The following is an 18,005-nucleotide window of genomic DNA, read 5'->3' on the forward strand; positions in this document are numbered from 1 at the left end:
TTTTGTCTGTCTACCCTTCTGTCCAGGAATTACATTTTCTCTTTTAAACGTATTCTCGCAAGCCATTGAGAACCACACAACTATTCAATGGAGACCAAATAACAAATGTCTTTATGGAGGAAAAACATTAGTAGGCACTAAAAGCTAAAATCCATCTCTTAAAGGTGTGGCACGAGTGTAATCTTCTTGCATTATCTGTAATGAAATACTAACGTTAACAGTTTTAAGTTGGTTTTGGAAATGAATTATTAGTTGTCTGTGTTAGGTTGTTAATCTGACTGACTAGAGGTGGGGAACCAAGTGTTCTTGACCAGAGTTTTCCATATTCTGCAGCTAACAGGAGGAACCTTATGGCTCCCAACTCTTGCTGATCTGGAGCACCTGCCCTTCATTTGTCAATAATATTTATTGCAACAATTAGCAATATGTGCCTTTATTGTTCTATCTCCACTTGTTGTCATGTTATTTGGTGTCTTGCATGTGGATCTGTAGTGATGCGACCCCCATTCAGGCTTTGTGCAGCGCTGGGTGCTTCTGTGCGTTTGTTAGGGGAGAGTTGGCTGCTTTCGGAGGCTTTTGTTCTTCTATTTTGGTGGGGAGGTGGGGAGTTTAGGCTAAAGGTCTTCATGTTGAAATTTAATTCAGCTGGAAGTGTTTTTAGAAATACAGAATCTAAATGCACAAAAAACTTATCAGTAAAAGGATTATTGCTTTGAATTATATTTAAAGCTGGTGACTCTAGGACTCTGAAAGACAAACTAAAAAAATCAAAACAAATTCTTCGTGGTTATGCTGTTCATAATCTAAAGAGGTGTGCTGACGTGCTGTTCCAGAAATATAATTTCTTCAAGGAAAGCGTCAAGACCGTGCAAGATGAACACGAGAAAGCAGCCGTCCCTGCTCCCTGCAGGACCGAGAGCGCGGTGCAGCGAGATGGCTCTGCGCCTGGGCTCACCCGAGCCAGGCACTCCTCTGTCTAGGAACGATAAAAGCAGGAGACTCTCTTGTATTCTGACCAGTTCCTTTTTATTTCTGTATTCCCACCAGGCACCTCCACAGAGAACGACTGTGCTTTTGAACCAGACTACGCTATTCCGCCACTCCCAGTGACCGAAGGTATGCAGCACATTCGGATTATGGAGGGCATGTCCCGCTCCCTTCCATCCTCCCCCTTACTCACACATCAGTCTATCAGTGTTCGGCTCCAACCTGTGAAGAAGTTAACTGGTAAGGACTTTAAATAAAGTTCAGTGGGGCTTTTAAGGTCAGTTGGTGCAAAAATCTGTAAGAAAACGCTTTGAACGAGCTTCTGTACACAAGTCATCGTTTGTTTATTATAGCAGCTACTTTAGTCAAACCCAGGAATGATTGGATTTCATACTGACAGAGAAATCTTTCTATTCTGAAAATGATCTGTTTTACAAATATTCTCTTAATTTTCCGAGAAATTTCTAGCACAGCATGTTTCAGTTCCACTTTGTGTTGTAGTTTATGCATAGTGGAAGTGTTACAGTAATTTTAAAGAACTTTATGCTAAAATTTTTCAATGCCGAGAGAATATATCAGAAAAATGATAAACTTACACAGCAACATGATTTTTTTCATAGTTCATGCATATTTTTAAACTGTTTATCTAATCTGCTGGGATTGTGGTTTGAACATCTAGAGATTTTAAAGTAGTTGGATTTTCAAAAGCACTTGGAGTCTAACAGCCATTTAAAAGCCTGACATCGTATTTCTACTGGAAGCAGTTTTGAGAAACTTGCTTCTTGCCTAAAATTTGACACCCCTCTGTGCCCATCTTTAAAAACGATCAGCCAGTGTACTGCGTTTGTACTGAGGGAAGCCTCCAAAAAGAATTTTTACCCGATATAATCAGATCTATGCTTACAAAAGGGAGCTCTGATACACTTTGTACCTTTTGTTTTCCCTGCCCGCTTGTGAAAGGAGAAATTGAAAAGGACAGGAGGCAGAGATTCCTGAATCGTGACAGAGCCACTTTGCAGGATCTCATGGTGTCTGAGCGCGTTCGGTAGCATCAAGAGGTGCAAGAGAATCAGGCAGAAGGAGATACAAAAGGACATGAAAATAGTTTAAAAAAGAAGTTTCAGTGCTTTACTCGGCTGTCTTCAGCATGAGTTTCCCATCACTAAGAACTTCTAAAATGTGGCTGAAGTTCTGCCTTAAAATGTGAAGGCCTAAAACAACTTTTTAGTGGAAGTGCGAACAGCAGTGTAGTTCAGAGGTGGGTTCTTCAGGAGGGTTGATGATGTGACACTTGGAGGGATTTCTGGGATTTTGTGGATTTGGCGTTTTTCTGAAATGCTTCCTTTTTCAGAGTATCCTTCAGTTTGCAGTCCTGAGTCAGGGCTGTGCAGCTGGATGTTCAGACCTCCTTTCTGTTTGTCTGTCGGCATTTCCTTCTCTTTTGCAGAACAGCTAAGAACACGACATACTGTACTTTACCAGAGTAGCTGCTAAAACAAGCTTGACTTTTAAAAGTTCGGTTTTGACTTTTAGAATCATAAAATTCAGTAGCAGATTACAAAAGGAGTTTCAAAATGCAATCCGTTTCAGCTTAGTGCCTCTAAAACCTTGTTCATTTTTGTTCTAGTTATCAGTACTTTGGTCTGGGACGAATACACTCTTGCAGCAGTTTGCAGGGTGGGAATTCCGTGTGCGCTTGCGATGAACTCTTTTGTTTGTTTGTTTGTTTGTTTGTTCTTGTCATGCCACATAGTAATGGGTAGGTATGGAACCCACAGCCTTCCTGCCACGAAAAGCATAGGTTGTGAAAAATGACAAAAATAAAACAAGGCTATTTTTTTCTTCTCACAGCATGTCTGTACTTGTTTAATTTATTGTTTAATGTATAGCTAGTTTGTCCCTGCTTTTCCTGAGTTTTCTCCCATGATCCTTACATTCATCCAGTCTCCTCTTCCTTTTAGTTTTTTAGTTAATTGCAGGGATTTTCTTCTTTGTTTTGTGTGGCTTAGCAGAGGCAGGTAATATTAGCCAGTTCCATAGACCTCTTTTTCAGTTAGGAAAGGATGAAAAGCATTATATTTTACACATAGTTTAGGCCTTTGTAGTATCTTTATCTCATTCATTACCCTTCTGTTCCCTTCTTTTGACTATAATCCTTTGTGTTTATATGCTTTCCTGTTGTAGCTCTAACATTGTATTCTTATATCTACTTGAAGAGTTCATTACTCTTCTCTGAAATATTTGCAGAGGGTTTGAGCTGTACCCCGTGGAAAGAGCAATTTTTCTTATACTACTGCAGCTCCATTTCTCTAACAGCTTGTAGCCTGTTCAGCAAGCTGCCTTGGTGTAGATCTGCTGGACCTCTGGCTTGTCAACAGACTTTAACCTCCTCCCGCTTCTCAAAATCAAAACGATTCAGCCTCCATGTATTCATAATTATCTTTTTCCGGGTGGAAACAGGTCAGACTCCATTTAGCTCCAAACTCAGAAAGCCTTTGTTGGATTTGGCAGGGCTGCTGTTTGGAGTGTCCCACTAGTTCCTCAAAAGGCCAGGTACTGGAATTCCAGCAGTGGCTTTTGCAGGTAGTAATTCAAAGAAAGCGATGGTGATTCATAGAAACTTCAGGGGTTTGGGCAGCTCGCTGAAACTCGTGCTCAAACACCAGTGAGGTGGTCTTGTAGAGCCACACTGTAGACGTTCAGCTGGTGAGGATGCATACTCCTCTGTCGGGTTGGTTTGGAAACTATATGCGATGAAATATAGACTTGAGCAAGGTGTGTACAAAACACGGTGACGTCAATAAAATGCTGATAATTTTTACTACACAAAAGCAAGAGAAGAAAAGTGTAGGCTCCGGATTTTGTTTGGAGGTCCATTTTGGGGCCACACACAAGAATCTATTGGAAGTTGATTGGGAAGATGATTACGTCTATCTTCTACTTGCATACTTTTCCGTCTGTTTTAGATATCCTGTTCCGGCTAGACCCAATCCACTATAGCATGAAAACACATGCTAATGTTTTGCACATACATGTCTTGATGACTCCAGTGGAGCTCCTGATATGCTTAGAATTCAAAGTGTGTTTCAGTGCGTTGGTGGATTAGCATGATTTTTAAAATTATTGGTTTAATTTACTGTTGGCATTGTAAAAGGAAGATGTTTATTTTACATCCTCATGCAGTCATTATAGGAATTTGTTTGCTTTCATTAAGGTAACATGTAAGGGAACTGGGAAAGTAATGCTTTCCGCTCTTTGTTATTCATAGTATTTACCACGTTTCTTCAACGATTTCTTATCATGTCTCTCTTATTAACTACTAATCTGAGAGATTTAAAAAATCCCTCAGCTGCAGAAAGAGATGGCTGTTGAATGACCATTTACTATATCAGCAAATAAAAAGGTTTTTTTTGTTCTGGGGGACATCAACTGGCAGTTTGTAAAGACCCTCCTCATTTTTATTCATTATAAAACTGCATGATCTGTAAAATAAAGAAAATTTGGAGTTAATATTATATTTGTGAAGACAAATTCACAGCTTTGCACTATTTTTTTATCTGTTTCTCCCCAGTTTCGCCCAATACCCCTCTCTGATTTTACAGAAGTCTTGTAAGTGCCGTCATAGCATACTCAAAAATCTGGTAGAATCGATAAGCAACTTGGTTCAAAAAATCTCCATGTGACTGTGGGAGCTTTCAGATAAAAATAAGCAGCCAGCAGTTTGACAGTAAATGCATGGAGACATTTCACAAAGTTTCCCTGGCTGTGATGGTTTCCTCTTCTGCTTTGTCTCGTTGTGCTGTCCAGTTGTTAATCCTACACAATAACAGCAGTGATTCCTTTTGGAAAAGGGATGAGGGTGATTCTGGGAAACTGAAGTATTACAAAGAGAGGCTTTTGTCCGTCTGACAGTTGCCACATGGATTTTTCAAAGCGACCTTCAGAGCATAGAAAATTGTTGAGAAATTATCCAATTGTAGGGGCTTTTTCATGCTGTTTGCTTCTTACATACATTTGTGTGTGACTAACCCATTCATGTCATAATTTCCATATCTACTGAGTGGCTGGATAGCGGAATGGTACTATTTGTCACATAAAAAACTTAGTTGTCTCATATTTTTTTTTTTTTTTTTTGCTGAAGATTTCATTCCTAAGACCATTTGCAACAAAACATGACTGTACCAACTTCTGCATTTATGCTGTCTGGAATTCTTCTGAGATGAAAATTTAAATACAAAAGACTTTTGAGGCTCTTGGCAAGATGATTTGCTCACGTTTGAGGGCTAAAGTATCTCAGGTCATTCTGGATATGCGTGCATCTGTTCCAGTGTAGTAGAATAGGTTTGTCAGCTCCGACAGGGAGGGGAAAGCAGCGACTGAGATGGCCCCTTTTCATGGGCATCAGAGGGTGTCACGTTAATTTGGGGTTTAACTTAGCCCTTTAAAAAGGAAAAGAAACCTATATCGTGCAGAGAAACTTGCCCAGTACAAACTGCGATGCTATCTATCGATTTATTCATTCATCTATTTATAATATAATCTTTTAAAGTTCTTAACCTGGCTGATTCGTAAACAAGTCAGCTTTTCATCCATGGAACCGTTAAAATGTCCACTTTTGGTAAAAAGCCATAGGAACATGTTATGCGGTGCGTTAAGTTTCTTTCCAGAGGAACTGAGATCACTTGCTAACACGTTGATATCTGGGTTTTCTGTGGATGGAGACTTGGCTGGATTCATAGGTTGATAAATATTCAGCATGGTTGCAATTTTCACTCTGCTGAATAGTCTGGTGATTAAGAAAAACTAAGGTCATTGTGGCTCTAGAGGGTGAAGTAATAGTAAGCATAAGTAATCAGCTCTCCCTCTCCTGCCTGTATAACCTATTGTTTAGCAGCGGCTCAGAGCATATTTTAGATCAGCGTGTTCAACCTCAGTTTATGCTGTTTAATAATTTTTTTTATAACAACAGTGGCTTTATTAGCAAGTGTAAAGTGAAAAATACATAATAAAAAGAGAAAAAAAGAAAAAAAAAACTATCAGCCCAGGATAAGTATGTAGAAGACACCATTTTGATTTTTGTCTGGAATAAAATCAACACTTAAAAATCACCATGCTTACTGCACAAAGAGAGCAACCATTTTCAAAACCATCAGGTTAAATATTCTACTATACATCAAAAGTATTTCATTGATGACTCGAAGCCATGGCTGCAATGAAAATAATCCAATTGGATTGTATACCTTCATTCAGGAAAGCATTGCTTTTCAGAAGGGTGCTTATAGAGATGAATGTATCGAAGTGCTTTCCTGAATCAATGCCAAAAATAGTACCCAGCGTTGTATTAGGTTAAAAGATGAGATATTGGGCTGAAAATCTCAGCTACCGATGCTTTATTTGATTACCGCGGAACCCACCACGTGCAAAGGGTTTGCACAAAGCCCTGTGCTGCACCTAACTCCTCTTCAGGAAAGCTTTTTAATTTACATGCTGTAAATTTATATACACAGGGATAATTTTATTCATCACTGTGCTTGGCTATTTCTATTTTTTTCTATTGAATGACAGATTGCAAGCTCTAGGATTCTTTCAGAAAGAGCATGTGGGTATGAGTGCCCATGCACAGAGGGAGGAGGAGAGAATATTATCAAGAAAACGAGGAAATAAATAATGTTTTTCTAAAAGTGGCCTAGATGTTTAGGTTCGGATTCTCAAAGGCCTCATTCCTCCTGTATGCAGCGTGAATTAGATGCTTCGGTGTCTTTGAAGACATGGGCCTGAGGAACTGGTTTCATTGCAGATCCCCGGCTTTGAGAACATTCCTCCTTGCGCTTTGGGAATGTGGAACTTTCCCTGAGAATAAACTTCATAGAAACGAGTAGGAATGTTCCTAGGTGTGTTCAGGTGATTAGTAGCATCCTCTTCCCTAAAGAAAACATGTGCTCTCTCACCAGACCCTTCAAAGATGGCGAGAGCAGAGCTAAGCAGGATGGAGACTCGCTCTGCCCTGTGACACCAGTGAGAACCCACCATCGTGGTTCTCAACGCCCTCCTGCCGGCTGGGGACACCCACGGGCAGTGTCCCCTGTGGCACCATCACCCATGTCATTTGTAGTGCTGGGAAATGGGAGATCCTGGGGTCTTGTCGTCACCCCGTCCCTCTGCGTCCTCCTTTGTATCTCTCGGGAATAGCCATAAGGATTGTTATTTCTTCCTTCTCTGTATCCTTAGCAAATGGTTAAATATTCTCGATGCTAATTGCAATTGTGGGACTAAACAAGCCGAGATCTCTCTACTTGAAAACTCTAATTGTTTCTTGTTTAATGGTGACAAACCCAGATTAATAATTGCAGCCCTCTGGGACTACTTATTCTCTCCAAAGTAATGCACTAACTCAGCTGGGCGTGAACGCGAGAGGTGATGAGGCAGCTGCTTTAGGTGTGTGAGTGTTGGGGAGAAGCTGTCCGTGCTGGTGCACGTTTGTTCAGATAAAATAGGTTAATAAATGAAAAGGTTTTCTAAAAGTTTAAATTTTGATTGCTGAGCAGAGACTTCAGAACTCCAGTGTTGTGTCAGCTTTTGGTGAAATAGTTGCAGTTCTCCTGATCATGGTGTATTGTCTATTTGAGCACATGCATTAAGTGAAAAGCATCTGATGATGATTGTGTAAATAACGTGTTTTGCTCCCTTCTGTGCTAGCATGGAATATAAACCTTGGTCTTGTTTATAGCTTGCTATGGCAACTGTATGTATGAGTTGGCTTTCACTGCACTGCTTTATCTGGAGATGCTTTAGGGGCACTGCCAGCCTTCGTTGCACAGCAGCGGCTGGCGTACAGGTTAATTTGGGGATATTCTGCTGTCTCCAGGAGGAGTGGCTGGTCTCTAGTCGGTGGCACTGCCGCTCAGGCAGTCAGCCACCTGATGGTGCTGCAGTTTGGTTCATCTCAGGCTTGCTCCCCCAAAGACAGGGCTTACCTGCACGCGGCTGCGCGATGTCTGTGGGTCTCGTTGGTACCCTCGTTTTTCACAGACGTTAGTTTGGGTCATTGTTAGCATCCTGCCATTTTCCTTACTAAATAATTTCAATTATTTCAATTTCAATTATTTGAAAACACTGCAAAATCACGTTGTTTCGTTGTGTTTTGGTGTAAAGCTCCCAATGCAAACGTGTCTTGGATTGATGCGATTGTGCGTGTGATGATTTGTGCCGACTGCTTCAGTCTGAACAATGAAACCTGTATCCAGCTGAGGAGAAGGGGATGCTGCAGCTTTAAAGCATCCAAGGGCTTACAGCCTTTTAGTATAAATTGTTCCCAGAATCCATGTCACAACTCCTTATATGGGGCTGCTTCCCCCCCGCCCCCCTTAGTTGCCATGACAACAGCAGCACTGCACCATTCATCAGCTCTGGTCCTGGGCTGCATTGCTAGCCCTTCGGCTTACTCCGAAATGTTCAGGAGAGCATCAGTGAATCATTCACTCTGATATACTGCGCCATTATTTACCTATTCTTTCAGCAGTTTGCTCTAACAAAAGAGCAAATTAAACTGCGCCATAGAAAGAAACTGTAAAAATACTTCATTTTTCCCCCAAGGGAGGCGTATAGTCTACATTTACTGCAGCATTCTGGAAGGAAAGGCTCTTTAATGCCGAGAGACTTAACGAAGAGAGAAGGCTCTGTGTCTGTAAGCTTTCCTGAAATCATCTTCGAGCCTGCTCCCTGGGGACAGAGAAGATGCAGAAGTGATGCTTGTTAGGGGCAGTAGGCACCGCAGGGAGATGGTGGTTGTGCTTTTGGGAACCGAGCTTGACATCAGCAGCGGGAGGTGTCACCTGTAACATCATCCTGACGTTGTGAGCAGCAATATGGAGCTAGCGCTAGGGAGAGGTGTGGACCCGAGGAGGATCTTTACTGGAGTGCTGCTCTCAAGGCATCGGTACCCATGAATTAACAGGCTTGCTGATTTCCTGCTGCAAGATTGCACGCTCTCGGGTGATGGGGAGAGAAAACAAAGCCTTGTGAGTATTTGGACAGTTTGTCGTGCATGGACTTTGATTTAAATTGTGTTAGGCGTTTCTCAGCCTCCTTTAACTCTGCAGAAAATCAATGTAGAATAAGGGATTCTGATGCTCCTAGTTTATAAGGAAGGCATTATTAGGTTTTTAGTGTCGGTAAGGGTTATGCTGCTTGGGTTATTTTTCTTTTAGTTGTTGCAATACTTTTACATAATCTGAGTTTGTCGCCTCCTTGCTAGGTTGTGCACAATTTCACATACAAAATGTAAAATGAATGAGCAATGCAAAAATGCCAGTCTTCACCATTGCTAAAATAGAAGAGAATTACTTAGGAAAAATACTACAGATATCAAGAGTGTTTTGTTTTTAAAATTTGAGAACAATGAGATTGAGATAAAGTTTTTCTTTTGTATTGCAAAATGACCACAAATTAGATTTGAGTGGATTATAAAATCTCTGTGCTGGGGAAAAGATGTTTGCTTCTCACTGAAAGGGTGAGATTTCTAGTTCAATGCTACTGGGAAAAATTCAAATATATAACCAACTACTTTCAAGGTATAATATGAGGAAAAGCTATTCAAGTGCCCAGTGCTCGTGTTGCACTTAATTTTTGAGTGGTGGTATGGTTAAAATTGTTGGTGTCAGGACAGACTTTCATCCTTTTTAGGTATTTTTATATCATACTGTTTGCAGTATGCCTACATTTCTTTTTATTGCTTTCTTTAACTGTCATACTGTCAGCATGACATGATCTGAAATTCATGTTTTTCATGTAGGAGTGGAAGTTGGATTGGAGATCCACTCTTGCATTTCTGATCTGCACAGCAATGACAAGGACTGAGTTCTCTGTAAAGTGCTGTTAGATTCGGGGGTTTTTCAAGATGCGTAATGTATTTTTTCTGGGCATAATTCATTTTCCATTTAATTTTCCTTGATGCATTGCAATCCATGGCTATCCAGAGATTTAACAAGCAGAAAACTTGTATTTTGTCAGAATTATTGAATTGTCCCTTTTTAAAAAATGACGTAAAACACACACAAAAGCAACATTTCATTGTGATTCACTTGTGGTTTTAGTCCTGGCTTGTACTGTAGTGTGGCAAACCCTAATGTCTCCAGCAATGAAACCTGCTGGAGAAGGAGGATCCTCTTTAATTTACAAAGATGTATGCTGAATATTTTTTTCCTGTTGTGTCAGTTCTTACTATTCATTTTTGGGATGCTTCATCCATTATTTTTGGACTTGTGATTTGTTTTGACAGGCGGATACTTAAATGGAAACCAACTGGGCTTGCAGAAATAAAACAGGTGGATGAATGTTTCTCTGTGCGTACCCACATATGTACGTTCATCTTTATTAAACAAACATAATTCTTTATATGAAATTGGTAAATTTCCCATTTAATTTTTTGTGGGCTCCAAAACTGTTCCTGAAGTTGATACAGATAAATAGTATGTCTATTTGTAACTTCTTGAAGTAAGCCAAATCCTGTGTTGAGGGCTTTTGTTGGAGACCTGTCAAACTCGTGACATTTCTGCATTAATTTCAGGATAGTTTGGATGTAACTTTTATTTTTAAATGGAGGGAAGGAAAAAACTGGCATATCGTATTTATTGGCTTTTGAAAGTCGCTAGCCAGTTTTAGCTTGGATTTTCCCAAATGCTGCTTACAAGATGAACCCTTTTCTGTCGTGTTTTGACACACAACTGCCTTCCATATTGACAGAATAGAAATCGTAATAGAGATATGCAGAAAATCCCACATGCTTTCCCTTGATGTTTGCCGTGTGAGATTGCCTGTCTGCCAGCCTGCCAGGCCTGCAGAACCTTTACAATTTCCTCTTCCCCAGGATTTTTTTTTTTATTGCATTGAGGCTACTTAACTGCTCAGACTTGCCGAGGATGGGGTAAACATGTCATCACAGCACCGTAGCTGGGAAAAGGTGATAATAGCTTTTCATTTCAGATATTTGTGTAAATGCTTAAACAAAGGGAGAACCCCAAAGGTTTATGTTTAGTGCAGATGATAACATTAAAAAGACAAACAAAATAGCCCTGAACCTCCATGGTTTTTCAGAAGCTCAGAGCTAGAAGTCTGTCCTTATTTCACACTGGTGCTGCACAAAATGGAGCATCTGTCATGATTACACTTCTGGTGTGTGAGAATTTTAATTTTTAGACATAGCTAAGAGGTTTCAGTAGCAAGAGAAGGTGGTGTAGGAAGCCTTCTGTGGAGTTAAATCAGGCCATCGCTCTTCCCTTTGCTACATCCTTCCTCCTCCTGCTCTTAGAGCATGCCCTCAAAGATGTTCTCTGCACTTGATCGTGCCACTCCTTGTGAGCAGAGGGGCCTTCACAGGACACTCTCTTTTGGAATAAGCCCTGATCTTCAACTGGTCTGCTTGTTTTCTAATCCTTTCCTACTTCTATAACAACAAGAGAACCTGTTTTGGAAACTCTCCTTCCTGTGTCCTGCATGATCACGCTGGGTTATTGGATTGGATTACTTGTTCGAAGACTGACCGTTGCTTTTGCAAAAGTTAATTTCTGATACGATCTGTATCTGGTTGCCTCTAATTGCGTAGGAAGCTTTGGTCAGGCTCATCGAGACTCACAGTATTATCGCTAAGTTTGGAGCAATGCCACGCATTAAAAGTTCCCGCAGCGCGTGTACGACGTTATGGTGGAGTCACATATCGCAGAACTGCATGCTGGGGTTTCATCACAGATGCCTGACCAATGCCCAAAGCAGACAGAAAGTTGAGAATTGAGATTGATCCATGGCTCTGGACCATTGCTTTGGTGCTTGCTATCTCTTTCCGTGCTCTGTGGTGACTTCCCTTGAGGAGCTGTTGGCGCTGTGTAATTCCATTCCTGGATATATTGCTGATTTAACCACATGCATATGATCTGGAGTTGTATCAAAGATGTCTTTGGCCCAACATTCCAGCTGTGTTCCTATATACCTGCATGCCTTCTGTAGAGAGAGACCTTTCCCAATAGTTCTTGCACCTCAAAATACGCAGTAGTATAATCCATCCCTCTTCCGCGCACTCCATTAAGAAATAACACATTGTTTGTTACCAAGATAGGGTTCTTGATGATTTTTTTTCCAAGTAGATAATGTGTGTATACATTTCTAAGTGAGCTGCTTTCTTATTCCAGCATCAGCTTTTTTAACAGTTTAAATAATAGCCCTCTAAGTACCCAGTTTGTTGAAGTACAGCTACAGCTGATAGGCCTGAGATTTTTATACTGCATGTGGAGATGGGCATTTTTTTCTGTCAACAAAGAAGAAACACCCTACAGCTAAATGAAACGAAAAAAAAAATTAACCCAAACTGTTTTTAAATGGTACTTTGACCGAAGGGAACAAAAAAAGAAAAACAAATCTTCGTTTCCAATGTTTGTTTGGTTGAGTAACTTTGTATTTATTAAACCAGATATTTAGGGTCCTGACATGTGCCATGTTGTAACCGAAGGCACACAGACTGGTAACATTAATCTTGGAGAGCTCCTTCATCACGTCTCGTGGGACCCACCGGTCTGGTCCATGTCTGTCACGGCCCGAACTTGGTCAGGTTTGTGATGGCTGCCCGAGAGCCTCTTCCCTCGGGACTTTGTCCCGTGCAGATGCTGAGACGTCTGATGAGTTGGTGGGTACCAACTTGGCGGAAGACTGCAAAATAAAGGCCTGATTTCACCAAGAGGTTTTGAAAGAGTTACGGTTGGCTTGTTTGAAGGAGCTCTGTGTCTAACAGCAACGGCAGACTGCATGGAGCCTGATGCCTCACCAGGTGCTACTTTAGGTCTTGACAGTCAATTGTTCTTCAGCATTTTTTAAACACACAATTGTCATTTCTTTATCCTCTCCCTCCTCTACACCCCCAGCTAGGAAAAATTCTTTTGGAATCGTGTTCCCAAATCAGCCTGGTTATATAGGCAAGAGGCATGGAAATGGGAAATGAAAATTTTCTGAAATATTAGAACATTTCTGAAAAGTTTTCTGTTTTGCACAAGAGAAATGAGGTATGTGGATCTGTACCTGTTGCTGGTACTGCTCTGGAAAATAGATTCTTGCTGCCCACTTAATCCGAGGACAGGTTGCATAAGGGGATGAGAATGAATAACTCCACATTGTCTTCTAGTAAAGGAATCATTGCTACAGAACTTACGGGCTTAGTTTTCTCTCATACCATATTTGTTAGAAGTTTATATTTGGACAGAAGGCATTTATGCATGTATGAATACATTGTGCTGAAACATTCTTTCTGATTGCCAAATAACCAGCACTGCTATGCAATAACCATCTAAACATTGCACACTTGATTTGTTTATACACACAGGATTAAACTTCTGCTTCCATGTTTGCATCAAAATAGTACTTAGTATATAGCATTGTGTTATAGTTTGATTTCAGAAATAAGAGGTTTTGCACTGTAAATATTTCATTACATGATAATCATGCAGTTATAACTTAGCTTCACGTCAAGTTTGTTCTAAAGCTGTAGTGCCCTTTGTTTTACGATGTCAGGTACCATAAAATTTAAGCAGAGGAAATGTGTAGTGGTCAGCTTTTGTAAATCTGGATTGGCAGATGCTAATTTAAACTTAACATTGTTCTCTCCCAGTGTTTAAAATTTCACCTCTTAAGAAAACAAAGACTTGTTTATGTACCTTTGTTTTCAGCAGGATATGTTTGAGTATCATGTTAGTTCATGCAGAGGTGAAAGATCTGCAGTGTTGCTTGCTCTTCTACCTTCTTCTGGTTTTGCCTGTTTTACAGTGTTTCTGTGGTTTTTCTCCATAAATGTAACATAGACAATTTTTTTGTATACGGATTCCTGTCTCCCCTGTTATTTTAGGAAGCAAGACTTACTCTTTTCTTACTGTTCAGTGGTAGAGTCTTTCAGATCAGGATCTATTTAGACAAGTTGATGGTTTAAGTTCTTTCTTTGTGGGCTTTTCTCCCTATTAGAATGTCCAATTTTCTATTTAATGAGTATATGACTACAGAGAATGATTTCTAAGTGAATTTAAACAGCCCCTTAAACTTTAGCTTTTGTCAAAGGTTTGCTTCTTCATTTCATTTCATGAAAAAAAAAAAAAAGACTAAGCACTTTGCTTTCTGCAGTTCTTCCTAGGGCATGCTTTGAAATTTCTAGAAACAGTTTGAACAGGTGAATAAGCTTGTCCAGCACTTAATTCATCTTACTGTTGCTCTTACGAACAATGTAGATCTAAAGGAGCTGTACCAAAAAGACAGTAAATCCAACCTCTTGCCAAGCTGAGCTTCTACCATAACCACATATTTATGAACAAACCAGTTACTTTTTAAAAAGAACTAAGTGCAAAGCAAAATTAGCTTCAACAAAACCAATCAACTGTCCCCCTCCAAAAAATCCCCAACCCTAGCTTTAAATAAATTACGATGAGCACTGTAATTCTGTATGTTCTAACTGTTAAATTATTATTACTGGCAATGCCGTTAGTGCTGATGGAAATAATTGACAGCTGGGGAAGCTTCCACACTGTCATACCTAACCTGAAGATTTTCCAGCAATGAATACAAAAAGCCCTGGGGAATTGCTGTAGATGTGCACCAGGACATTGCACCAACTGACATTGATGTAGAGAAGGTTGGTACTGCAGGGGCTAAGGGCCAAGGTGGTGAGCTGTCGGACTTAGTGGGATTTTTCCTGTTGTCTCAGCAGCGTTTTTTGGAGCTTTTGTATTGAATTTTTATCTCTTTTTCTCTTTTCTGATTCTGCAAAGTATCGAATTTTTTAGAGGGTCTGAAAGAGGGCTGTAAAGGCAGCTCGCCTGGCTTGCTTCTCCTGATCTGCTTTGGAGCCCTCAAAATGGGCAATAGGAGAGCGAGCAGAAGAGGAGAGATGGTATGATAGGGGCCGGTTGGGAGATGAAGGCATCAGCGTGGCGAGGAGATGGGACAGCTATCAGATACTGTGAAAGCTGGATAGGGAGAAAGCGTAGATGGAAAAAATGAAGCTTCAATTCAGAGGGGGAGAAAGAACACTCAATTTGACAAAGGATAAAGATAAAGCGGAAAGGGAAGATAAGGGCGCTGGAGATGCGGGGAAGGACCGAGGCAGGTGCGAGCTGGGCTAAGGCAGCACTTTTGAGGCAGGTTACGAAACAAGTGTTTGTTCTGGGAGTTGGCTTTGTGGAAAATAGCACGCTGAGAAGCTTACAAAGGAGCAAGATTATCTTTGATCCTTTCATTGTAACGTCCTACTTTAAAATTTCTGTGATGGATAGGAAGATTGCTCAGCAGAAGAAGGAGGAGCAGCAGCCGTGCCCGGTGTCACCAGCGGTTCTTCAGCTGTCAGAGCTGGACCCAGCATCGCTCTTGCATTACAGACTGATTTTTACTTTCTTTTTTTTTTTCTTCTGCTTTAAAAAACCTGGCCCTAATGGAGCTTGATTCTTATTTCGGGCACACAAATGGCACCTATGGCTGTATTTTGTAAAGCCAGCCACCACGCGTGTTTAGTCCCAAGGATGGGAGGGAGTTGTGGTCCTGCGTGTCTGCGATGAAGAGTGCGGCTCCTTGATTTGGTACCGTTTGCAGGTTGTGGAAAGTTGAACCTTGGAATTTCTACAGGGTTTTTCTCTGCAATGATGAAGCCAGGCTTAGGAGAATACAGTTGTTTTTTCCCCTGTTATACTTTTCTTTTTACCTTCTCATTCATGGAAGTGAATAGGTGTAAGTGAGAAAATGTTTTTTGAAGGGAAGTCACCAGATCGGTGCGTTTCTTTCAATAAATGGTCACTGGCCTTGTTGCGTGCCGTGACTGTTGCTTTTTCGGCTTGGAAATGGGCACTGAGAGCACTGCCTTCCCAGCAAAGTTAACATTCTTTTCGCTTAAACGACTAGACAGGACCTGGTCCTTCGTGGGACATCTCGCTGCTGTCACAGCATCCATGTGCCACCAAAGTCTCGTAGAGATTGTTGGGACTTAAATCCCGTAACACTGAGGAGCGTTGCTCTCCTGTGTCTGCCTGCGTTGCTGACAGAGGCAGGTCTAGTCGGTCTGCTTTAACTGTCTGTTCGCACAAATAATCACATGCTCATTAGATATTTTAATTAAATCATTTAGGCATGCCATGTTTCCTTGTCCCTATTCCTCTGTGGAAGGAAAGGCTGATGAGCAGTCATCTCAGAACAGAAAGTTCTAGCAGCTCATTTACTTCTACAAGTAAATAAAGAATTTTAAAGGCAAAGAATAAATTACTGAAAACTAAAGGTGGTTGAATGGTAGCAATTTCCTTAGGTAAAAAAACACCTTGTAAACACAGCATAATACAGTTTTTCAAGTGTTAACAAACAAGTTCAGCTAATTCAGGCTAGTGTCTTGCCAGATAAGCAGCTTCATTTTAAGGATATAATATTCTCTGATGCTCCTACCAACAAAGAAATATCGATCCTAAATACAGTTGCATATCAGTTGCACAATTATGCCTACATGTCAGTGTAATTATAGGTCTGCCTTTATCAGCTAAACTAACTAAATTAGTTTTACCATAGCAAAATTTGAATGACTGAGACATAAATAAAATCACCTTATCTGTTCACATCTTTCACCTTCATTTTAAATGCTGTTATCAAGTAATGAATTTATATTAGCTTGTATGCTATATAGTCCTGGTCATAAACAGTGGTATTGTATAGTGAACAGGATCTAGTCTCATATGTGCTTTAATATGGGATTACTTGGGCTTTGAATGGTAGGATATTTTACAATTTAGCCTTCTCTCTTATAGTGGTTACAATATCTTGGTATGATGTTAAGGATATGGTGGGAGAATGAATTAGATTTTGTTTATGTGCAACTTAGGCCTACTCCTGGCCTTGGCCCCTGCCGCTTCTCTTCAGCTTTAATTTGGCTATATAATTTGATGCCTACCTTTGATCATTCTTGGCTGCTTGTGAAATACTTCAACAGCTTTCTTGCAGCAATGTCTAGAGTCAATAATTCCTTTTTGTTGTTCCTTTTCAGATCCCTTGCAAGCCTAGTACAGTTTTTAATGTTTTACTGCTATAATAACAGAGGAGCACTAGAATACAGAACAGCCCAGCCTCTCACACAGCCTTAGCAGAGGCAGCAGGTACCGACCTCGGAGGTACAGACGCTGCAAAGAAAGAATGACAGAGAGGTGGGTCCGTCTCAGATGGCAGCAACGGTAGAGCGTAAAAACAAACCGTGACAAAGCATGAGGACCAGAAGGCGCTCAAGGATGCTGAATTACTGTCTTTGCTGTGTAACCTCTCGTTCATAACTTCCTTAACACCAGGCGGCTGAAAGGTGGTTATTACGGCTTCAAGTACTAAGAAGGGCTCCGAGGGAGCTCTGGGAAACTACAGACCTGTTGGCCTGATGTCTGTATGGAGCAAATTAATAGGAAGTGGTCTGAAGGGCAGAGTTAATGCTCACCTGGATAAACAGAATATATTAGGGAAAAGTTAACGGGAGTATTGCATAGCGGCATTAGGCTCCACCAGTCTGTCGGGATGTCTTTGGAAGAGTCATCGCCCGTGCGGAGGGGAATCCAAGTTGATAGTTTCCCTGCGTTTTCAGAAATGAGGTCAGCAGTGCAAAACCGGGAAGCGGCTTTTCAAACTGTGTAGTTAAGTTGCAGGAAGCTGTGCTGCGAGGTGTTGTGAATGCTGAAAATCTGTCTCAAAAAGTGACTGGTTATATTAGTGGAAGATGAATTTATTGCGGGCTTCGGGGGATAACACCTCTGACTCAAAGTCCCTGCGTGGCAACGTGCGAGAGACCGTATAGGACTCTCATCACCCCTTTTCCGTGCTCCTTCCTAGGTGTCTGGTGTTCACTGCTAGAGGCGGGTTGCTGACACTCCCATTCTCAGGGAAGGACAGCAGTTCACAAAGGCATACCATCTCCTCAGCTCTCCTGTAGCATCGCAAGCACTAGAAAAAATGTTGGTGTAATGGGGCTAGAACAGCAATTCTGAACA

At 40.9% G+C, this 18,005-nt stretch overlaps 1 protein-coding gene across 1 annotated transcript in view; it reads left to right on the plus strand.

Annotated features, from left to right (window-relative positions):
- Nucleotides 1-18,005, plus strand: part of TANC2 (tetratricopeptide repeat, ankyrin repeat and coiled-coil containing 2) — a 245,472-nt gene that overhangs the window by 95,554 nt on the left and 131,913 nt on the right. Inside the window, exon 5 of the mRNA XM_075171255.1 lies at nucleotides 1,048-1,227. Within this exon, the coding sequence (XP_075027356.1) occupies nucleotides 1,048-1,227 (180 nt within the window). The remainder of the gene's footprint in view (nucleotides 1-1,047; nucleotides 1,228-18,005) is intronic.

The sequence above is a fragment of the Calonectris borealis genome, chromosome 22 (genome assembly GCF_964195595.1).
Source record: "Calonectris borealis chromosome 22, bCalBor7.hap1.2, whole genome shotgun sequence".
In the NCBI taxonomy this organism is placed as follows: Eukaryota; Metazoa; Chordata; class Aves; order Procellariiformes; family Procellariidae; genus Calonectris; species Calonectris borealis.